Raw genomic sequence first — 9900 nt, 5'->3', positions numbered from 1 at the left:
AAAAAAAAAAAAAAAAAAAAAAAAAAAAAAAAGAGCAGAAAGAAATGAGGGGACTATTTCTGAAGGTGCCCAGTGAGGTTGCTGCCTGAAGGTGTCGTGTCCTCTGAGCTGAGGGAGGGAGGACTGAGCACCTTTAAACAGGTGCCTGCAGCCCTGGGGGAGGGGGAGGGGTGCAGGATGCACAGGTGCCAAGGCCACACCCTTCTGCTGCAGCTTGCCCTTCCCATCTTTCCTCTCTCTGATCGTTCTGCCAGCACGCACATGTCCTCAGAGGTAGGCCATCTTCAAAAGTAAACAAAAACATTTCAAAAGCCTCCCACCCCCCTGCATCCTCATCTAGCTCCTGCCCGGCTCTTGTCTGTCATTGGGGTCTCCATGTTGACTGCCCTCGTCCGGATCACTTGTCCCCCGAGACACCAAGTCTTTGTTTCTCTGCCCTCCTCAGAGAAGCTCAGCAGAGTTTGACAGCTACCCGTCTTCCTTCGGTAGCACCTGGTTCCTCTGGCCTCAGGGGTCTTTCCCTCCCCAGGCCTGCTCGCTGCTTCTCAGCTTTGCTGGGTTCTCTGATGACCCCTCACTTTTCTCACCCCGTTCTCCTCCAGGATTAGCCAGGTGATGACTCCCAAACTCTTTGGAATCTCATGAACCTGGAATTTCAGACTTGCGGGTATGATTACCAGGAGCCACATGGGTGGGTAAAAGCCATTTCAAACTGATACATAAACTAGGACCCACCTCCCACTTCCTTCCAACCTCACTTCTTCCCTGAAACCTACCCAGTCATTCAGAGCAGAACCCCAGGATGATCCTGGAGGCGTGTTTTCCCTTCCCCCCTCCTCTCTCCATCCCTGCAGAGTCCTCCGTGATTACGTGACTGCTCTGTCCACGGTGCTGGATGCCTCCTTCCTAATTCAGCTGCCAGCGTGCCCCACCCACAGCAGTGCAGCAGCCTCCCACCTAGCCTCTCTGCTGCTACTCTTTTCTTCCAAAATGCTCCCCCTCCTCAGCAGCCACAGAGATTGAAACCTAATTAAGTCCTGTTGCTTTCCAGCTGAGTGTCCTTCCATGATTTACCCATGTTTCCACCCTACTCTGAAAAGCTCCTGGGACCTGGCCCTGGCTTCTTCCCTCTCCCTGATCCTCTGCCCAGCCCCTTTGCATGGCTGACACCACTACCTGGGTCACTTCCTGATATCTGCATGTCCAGCTCCTTCACCTCCCTCAGGTCTCATGTCTCGTAAGCATCAGCTGCTCAGGGAAGCCACAGGAAGATGCAGCCCCCACCCCTCTGTGCTGCATTCCAGTGCATGGCAGAACGCTGAGAGCTTCCTATTTCCTTGTTTTCTGGATTTCTCCTCCCACCGGGATGAGAGCAGGACCTTTTCCATCCTTCACCGCCGCATCTCCAGCTTCTAGAAAGTGCCTGACGCCTATCAGAGGCTCAGTAAAGACTTGTTGAATAATTAAATGAATGCTTATTATATTTACTACATTCTCCTAAAAATACATATTTTTTTTTCTATAGCCATGTGTCACTAAAAAAATACATGTTTATTAATAAGTAAGGCCAGGTGTGGTGGCTCACCCCTGTAATCCCAGCACTTTGGGAGGCCGAGATGGGCAGATCACGAGGTCAGGAGTTCAAGACTAGCCTGACCAACATGGTGAAACCCTGTTTCTACTAAAAATACAAAAATTAGCTGGAAATGATGGCGCATGCCTGTAATCCCACCTACTCAGGAGGCTGAGGCAGGAGAATCGCTTGAACTCAGGAGGCAGAGGTTGCAGTGAGCCGAGATCATGCCACTGCATTCCAAGCAAGACTCCATCTCAAATAAATAAATAAATAAGAGAAAAAATATGAAGATATGTGATATTCCTTCATAACACTTCTCCCTCACAGATGAATACTTACTATTTAGGATCATAATTTTCTTGTTTTGAATAATTCTTCTGTTAGAAATCACTGACACTTCTGAGATATTTCCCACTCCGAAAACTTGAGAAATAGAATGTGTAGCTTCCATTTAACGAATGAGTTAGTGGACTGGGTTGTCCAAGCAGTTCTTATTGCCTTCACTTTTATTTTCTTCTTAAGGGTTCTGAATCTCTGATGTATCAGCACAGAAATAACAGGTTTAGATTACATTACAAAAAGTACTCAGGCGGGGCACAGTGGCTCACTCATGTAATCCCAGCATTTTGGGAGGCCAAGCCAGATGAATCACCTGAGTTTAGGAGTTTGGGACCGGCCTGGTCAACATGGTGAAATCCTGTCTACTAAAAATACAAAAATTTGCTGGGCGTAGTGATGTGCACATGTAGTCCCAGCTCGTGAGAAGGCTGAGGCAGGAGGATCATTTAAACCCATGAAGTGTAGAAGTGAGCTGAGATCACGCCACTGCACTCCAGCCCAGGTGACAGAGTGAGACCCTGTCTCAAAAAAAAAAAAAAAAAAAGTGCTCCAACTGTTGATATTCTGGAGCCCTAATCTTAGCTTAGTTATTAGTTTCCTTTGTGACCTTAAAGAATTGCCTTAGCCCTCTCTGGGCCTTAACTTTCTGCGTGAAGAAGTTGGCCTCTTCTTGCTCTCAGCATTATCTGATTCTGTGATTTCTAGCTAAAGCTACATTTATACAAATATATAAAGTGTTTTTGCAAAGTAAAGAGTAGAATAGTGGTTATCAGAGGTGGAGGCGGGTTGGAGAAGTTGACTAAATAATGCAAAATTCCAGTTAGCCTGGGTGACAGAGCAAGACTCTAATCTCAAAAAAAAAAAAAAAAAAAAGGTGTTGTATATTTTTTAAATGTTAAAATTTAGATTTTAAATGTTCTCTCTAGAAAGAATGATAAATCTGTGAGGTGATGGATATGTTGGTTAGCTTGATATAATCATTCCACAGTGGATACATATGTTAGATCAGTACCTTGTTCTCCATAAATATGTACAATTATGATTCATCAATTAAAAATAAAAAATGCTTTTGCTAATAGGTTTAGTATCCTGAAAAATACGAGAGTGTCTACAAAGGATAAAAGTCCTTTGCTTTTCTAAAGTAAAATGTTGCTGAGGACCTCGTAGCTGTTTGGAGTGGTTGTCCCAGGAACAGCAATGTGCTTGTGCGGATTCAGCCCCCACCGCCTGTGCCCCCTGGAGACCCGTGCTGGGTGCTTCTCAAACAGATGGCAGCCTGCAGCTGAGCAAAGCCACCTGCCCATCCAGGGTGGAGCCTGTAACCTTGTCCTTGTTAAGCTTTGACCAGCTCCACTAGCTTACTATTGGCAAGGACATCAGAAGACCAGCAAGGTTAGGAGGTGTTAGAGACATAAGCTTTTTAAAATATGTTTTCTTCAGAACACTTAAAAGGTTTATCTAGATAGAAGTAAGAAAAGACAGAGATATAAACACCAAACATACATATTTATGTATCTATAAATATGTGTCCCTGGGTTTTATTTATTTATTTTTGAGTTGGAGTGTTGGTCTGTCACCCAGACTGGAGTACAGTGGCGTGGTCCCAGCTCACTGCAACCTCCACCTCCCAGGTTCAAGCGAATGTTGTACTCAGCCTCCCAAGTAGCTGAGCTGGGATTTCAGGAGCACACCACCACTCCCTGCTAATTTTTGTGTTTTTAGTACGGGTTTCACTGTGTTGGCCAGGCTGGTCTCGAACTTCTGACCTCAGGCGATCCACCTACCTCAGCCTCCCAAAGTGCTGGGATTATAGGCGTGAACCCTCACACCCAGCCTCTGTTCCCTGGGTTTTATAGTCCTGGGTTCATTTCCATATACATCTGTGTGACCCGATCAGGGCCCTATATTCTCCCTCCTGAGAACTTTTGGGAGAAAGGTAAATAGAGTGGTATAATAGCTTGTACTAAATCTCTTAAAAAAGAAAAAACAAAGAAAGGTAAACAGAGAACTCACATGGTGGTTTTGATTATACTCTCCCTTTTTCATTCTCACGAGTTTTCTTTCACGTCTCTTCTTCCTGTTTTGTTCACCTTCTCATCTTTGAAATGTGGTTGGCTAACAGCCCGTCATGCTTCATGGGAATTTTCTGTGGCTCACAGCCCCCCACCCCGACCCTTATTCCCTGCCTTCCTTCATGTCAGTGAAAGGGCAGCCTGTGTTTTCATAGGTGGAGCCAAGGCTTCATATGCACAGACCCCAGTGGCCCTGGCTAGGATATGAATAACACCAGACCATTTTAATGCCTGCAGATGAATTCTTTTTAGATAGGGGTAAGGTCTATCTGAAAAGGAAAAAGTGCAGAAATGGCATTAAAAATGAATATAGACGGATTTTGTTCAAATAACTAAACTCTAAAATTTTTGACGATTCTCTTAGTTTATTTTGTCCTTTTTATTAATGTGAATTATAGTAACATTTTACTATGAGTGAAATTTTTCTTTGCTTTTGTTATCTTTTCTTTTTATTTGTTTTTGCTTCTGTTACCTTAATAGTTAACAGATTCCTTCTTTTTGTTTGTTTGAGATGGAGTCTCCTGTCGTACAGGCTGGAATGCAGTGGTGTGATCTCACTGCACACCTCCGTCTCTCAGGTTCAAGCGATTCTCCTTCCCCAGCCTCCTGAGTAGCTGGGATTATAGGTGTGTTCCACCACACCGGGCTTATTTTTGTATTTTTAGTAGAGATGGGGTTTTGTCATGTTGGCCAGGCTGGCCTTGGTCTCAAACTTCTGAACTCAGATGATCCACCTGCCTCATCCTCCCAAAGTGCTAGGATTATAGGTGTGAGCCACTGCACCTGGGCATTTAACAGGTTTCTAACATGTAAGACAATTAAACAAGAAAGACTTAAACGGAACTTTTAAAAATCGAAAGGACACTTTTATTATTAAAATATAAACAGCCTATAAATGTAATTATTCTGTGACTAGCTTGCCACAACTCCTGCCTAATCTTAGCTCACGGCAACCTCCACCTCCCAGGTTCAAGCATTTCTCCTGCCTCAGCCTCCTGAGTAGCCGGTATTATAGGCGTGTGCTACCACACCTGGCTGACTTTTGTATTTTTAGTAGACACGGGGTTTCACCATGTTGGCCATGCTGGTCTTGAACTCCTGACCTCAGGTGATCCGCCCATCTTGACCTCCCAAAGTGCTGGGATTACAGGTGTGAGCCACCTCGCCTGGCCAATTATATTGATTTTTATGGTTATCCTTTTCTTGAATGGAATCTTTTCTTGATTAAAAAAATAAATAAATATAGCTCTTATACCATCAGGGTTTAATTCCATTGTTTTTAAAAATATAGTGCACAATAACATAAAATAAGGTAAATAATGTATTTCATGGCCACTGAGACAACTAACAAAATGGTCTAACAGTATTTTGGAAGGAAATGATTGTATTCTCACAGTTTTGTCTCTCAGGTTCAGAATTAAATGTAGAATAGCATTTTTCTAGAATCCATAGGGAATTTGGTCCTTTGATTGAGTCAGGGTGTTTTGACTGTCTTTGAATGATTTATGCCTTAAATATGCAGTGTTAATAAAAGCTTTCCCACCTTATTTGCCCCAAATTGATCTTGGTTTCTGTGCTTCCATTTGTCTTTTGGGATTTTGATTTACTCTTCCATTTCTCTAGGGGACACCTGTATTTGTGCATGCAGGCCCGTTTGCTAACATTGCTCATGGCAACTCTTCAGTGTTGGCTGATAAAATTGCCCTGAAACTGGTTGGTGAAGAAGGCTTCGTAGGTAAGTTATTTCTTTTAAGTTTAGTTGTTGTTGGATATTGAAGAAATCTTAAGGATGCTGACTAGATTGGAGTGATATCTATACTGACATGAAATCTATTCTTTCAGGCCCCCTCTTTCATAGATGGTCTCAGTAATGGAAAAGCACTAAGGTCTGGTCTGTACTCATGAAATTCTGCTTGTGCTTGAATTGTAGATTCTGGTATCAAGCACATGTGGGTTTGAGTATAAGCTCTGACTCTTGCAAACTGAGTGACGTTGAACACATTTAAATTACTACTGAGCTTTGGTTTTCTGGTGTGTAAAATTGTGATAAAAATATTGTGTCAAACCCTTTAGGCTTTTTATGAAAACTAAATGAGATATTTTAGTCATTCAGCAAATGTTGTTTGAGAACCTACCACTTAGAAGGCATGCTCCTCAGAGCTAGGGATCCAGTGGTGAGCAAAACAGACAGGCACAGTGGCACGTACCTGTAATCCCAGCTTCTCAGGAAGCTGAGGCAGGAGGATTGCTGGAGCCCAGGAGTTCATGTCCAGCCTGGGCAGCATAGCAAGATCCTGCCTTTGTGAATAAATAAAAATTAGAACAACCAGCCTTAGTCCCTGCACTTGTGGAGCATACTGTCTAATGGTAATTTAATAAGAGAAAGTGCTCATTGACTGTCAGCCATTACTACCCTTACTACGTAGTACTGATAACTTGAAGTCCTGGGTTTATTTCCATATACAGTTTCTCCTTGTTTTTTGCGAGCTAATGTAGGAGAGATACCCAACCAGTAGACTTAGAAACGTTCACTGGTAGAACTGTACAACTTTTGCTGCTGTCAAGCTCTTTGTAGAACCTGTTCTTCTTTGGCTTTTCTTGCATATTCCAGCTAGAAAGAAGAGGCAACTCTCTTAGGTACTTAGTCAGTGCCAGCCCCAGTTCCACCGATGATATTAAGGCAGCAAGGAAACAAAGACAAAACCAAAACAGGCATTCATGGAAGAGTCCCTTAATCTGACTTATGAGGAATTGCATTGGCAGATTTCTCATGCTAACAGATAATTCCCCTTAACCATATGAACGCTTATAATCAGGATAGCAATCTCTTCTTTCGCTCCTATCATCAGCCTCGGATCAAACCCAAAAGAGTTGTTTTATTAGAAAAGAGTGTGCTGGACAAAAGAACCTAGCACTGCATTTTAGGCTCAGACATCACAAAGTTCATTCAGGGTTATTGAGACTCTTAAGAATTCCTTGTGGACAGGCAGTCATGATCAGATGAGGCTTGATGGAGTTCCATTCCTCCATGATCTGTATTCTGCAGCTCTCATGTACTTTGCTGCTTCGATAGCAAATCCACTGCAAGAGTGGCTAGCCATGCTGTCTAAGTGAATGTGCTCAATTGATCACTGCCTAATTGTAGAACTAATGGACCAGAAGGCCGGGTGAGGCCGGGCATCAGAAAGTTGGGTGCTTAAGTAAAGTGGTGGTTCTGATGCATCAGCTCTGCAAATAAAGTCACTTCTAGAAGGAAGCACTCTATTTTATGCTGACAGAGATCTCTGCGTGTACCAGTTCTTACTTTGTCAAACACATATTTATAAAGTACATGTTATCATGGCAGAATATTTTTCAAGATATAAACTGATGATGGATGCAAAACAAACAGGCTGTCTGTGTGATCTTGAAGAAGCCATTAGCTTCTCTGGGTGTGTCCCTTGTAGGTTATCTCATCTGAAAAGTGAGAAGTCGGACCAGATGAGGAGTTGGATATGGATAGCCATGGACTCAGAGGTAGAAGCTGTGGAATTGGAGCCCTGACTGGTAGTGTGTTTTAATTTCTCTAGGGCTCAATTTTTTATTTAATAAAGAGAGAATATCTATGTGAGTTGCAGTATTTTAATGAGTAGTATCAACTGAGAAAGTGCTTCATAAAACATGAACTATACACAGGTCAGCACTTGTGTTAATTCTTTCTATGATCCCGTCTAGTCTAAGATGCTGTAAGTGGGGGAATTTTTCATGAGGATGGAATCTGTCCATTGCCAGATGGTTCAAAGGGCCAGCCCTAAAGTCAGGTTTTACCTCAACTGCTTGCAAGTCACAGATAACACTGGGCACATTAACCCTTCTCTTCCTTGGCTTCCTTACCTGTAAAATAGGGCTTTGGATAGGGCTTCCCTCTCGAAAGGACTTGGTAGGTTTGAGAAGTATCAGTGAGATCATGCAGGTCGGGCAGAGTCCTGGCGCCTGACGCTTGGTAAGACACAATTCCTCTTAGCCGCCCCTGGTTGTCATTGTTGCCCCCACTATTGATACATTATTGATAGAGGTCACATTTTCTTTTTTCTCTAGATCTTTTTTTTTTTTTTTTGAATGATTTTGTTTATAGTTGTTATAAAATACACATAACATACAAGTTACCATCTTCACCATTTTTGAGCGTACATTGAGTAGTGAAGTACACCCACATTGTTGTGCAACCAAGCTCTAGAACCAAAGTCCTGTGCCCATTAAATATTCCTCATTCCCCTGCCCACAGCTCCTGGCAGTGCCCTTCTACTTTCTGTCTCAATGAAGTTGATTCCTGAATACCCCATGTGTGGAATCATGCCGTATTTGTCCTTCTGTGACTGACTCATTTCACTTAGCATAATGTCTTCAAGGTTCATCTATGTTGTAACGAGCGTCAGAATTCTCTTCCTTTTAAGGCTGAATAATATTCCGTCATGTGGATAGACTGTACTTTGTTTATCCACTCATCCTTCATTGGACATTTGAATTGTTTCCACCTTTTGCTCTTGTGAATAATGTTGCTGTGAACATAGATGTATAAATATATTTTAATGTCTGAAAACCGTGCTCTATTATGTCTAAATATGTGATGGCAATGACATATATTCATAAATATGTACCATGGAACTCTAGCCCTGTAATGTTGAACTCTCACGAAGGTGGTGTGTCCATCCTGTGACTCCATTGGAATGCTGGCGGCAAAGCCAGTATATGGGACAGTGGGAACGGGGCGTGGTCAGGAGACAGTGTTGCTGGCTGCACAGGCAATGTATTGGAAGTGGGAATGGGGCGTGGTCAAGAGACGCCGTTGTTGGTGGCAAAGCCCAAGTATTGGAAAGTGGGAACGGGGTGTGGTCAGGAGACAGTGTTGCTGGCGGCACAAGCGGTGTATTGGACAGTGGGAATGGGGCGTGGTCAGAAGACAGTTCTTTGCCCATTGCTTGGTCAAGCCTGCACTGTGGGTCTGGTTCATTCCTTGCCCTTGGATGAAGTTTGTAATAGTTACAAACTTATATACTTTTGTAAGTTTATAAAACTATTGTATACTGAGGTTAATATCTAGTCCCTCTAACATACACATTTTTTAATGGGTCTGGTCACTTTCTATCATAAGAACAGACCCTAAAATTAAAAATGTATATCCAGTTTTCTATCAAAACCAAAAACTCCAAATGCCACTCAGATCTGAGCTTCTCTCCTCCCCCATCCGGGCCTCCTCTGGCTGACAGCGGGAAGGGGAAGGTAGCTTTCTGTCACACTCGTCTTGCATTTAGGCTGGCCCTGACCCCTGTTAGGTTGAAGCTTTGGCGTGAGATGGTGCCCATGTGGCCTCTGCCACCAAGGCCCTCACACTTTTGGCAGAAGCCTCTGAGCATTACTTCATTTAGACTTTCCTACCTCTGGTTCCACACCTGGTCTCAGGTACCACAGACCTCTGACCTCTAGCTGGGGACATAACTTGAGCCACTTGTGGCTTAAGAAAAGGGGGAAGTAGGGAGGCCAAGGAGGGTGGATCACCTGAGGTCAGGAGTTCAAGACCAGCCTGGCCAACATGGTGAAACCCTGTCTCTACTAAAAATACAAAAAAAATTCGCTGGGCGTGGTGGCAGGCACCTGTAGTCCCAGCTACTCAGGAAGCTGAGGCAGGAGAATTGCTTGAATCCAGGAGACGAAGGTTGCAGTGAGCTGAGATCACGCCATTGCACTCCAGCCTGAGCAACAGAGAGAGACACTGTCTCTAACAAAAAATAAAAATAAAAATAAGAAAAGGAGAAGGAGGCGACTTCACATCCTCTTCATTGGGTACTGGGAGGGGAGGTGGATGTGGCACAGATTACTTTCTTTGAAGAAATTCTTCTCTGGGTTCTAACCTGTGAACCCTTTTTTTTTTTTTTT

At 43.4% G+C, this 9900-nt stretch overlaps 1 protein-coding gene across 1 annotated transcript in view; it reads left to right on the top strand.

Annotated features, from left to right (window-relative positions):
• Positions 1–9900, top strand: part of MTHFD1L (methylenetetrahydrofolate dehydrogenase (NADP+ dependent) 1 like) — a 207573-nt gene that overhangs the window by 76894 nt on the left and 120779 nt on the right. Inside the window, exon 14 of the mRNA XM_017539199.2 lies at positions 5611–5722. Coding sequence (XP_017394688.1) covers positions 5611–5722 — 112 coding nt within the window. The remainder of the gene's footprint in view (positions 1–5610; positions 5723–9900) is intronic.

The sequence above is a fragment of the Cebus imitator genome, unplaced genomic scaffold (genome assembly GCF_001604975.1).
Source record: "Cebus imitator isolate Cc_AM_T3 unplaced genomic scaffold, Cebus_imitator-1.0 Scaffold6, whole genome shotgun sequence".
NCBI lineage: Eukaryota > Metazoa > Chordata > Mammalia > Primates > Cebidae > Cebus > Cebus imitator.
This window is presented reverse-complemented; position numbering and strand designations above follow the sequence as displayed.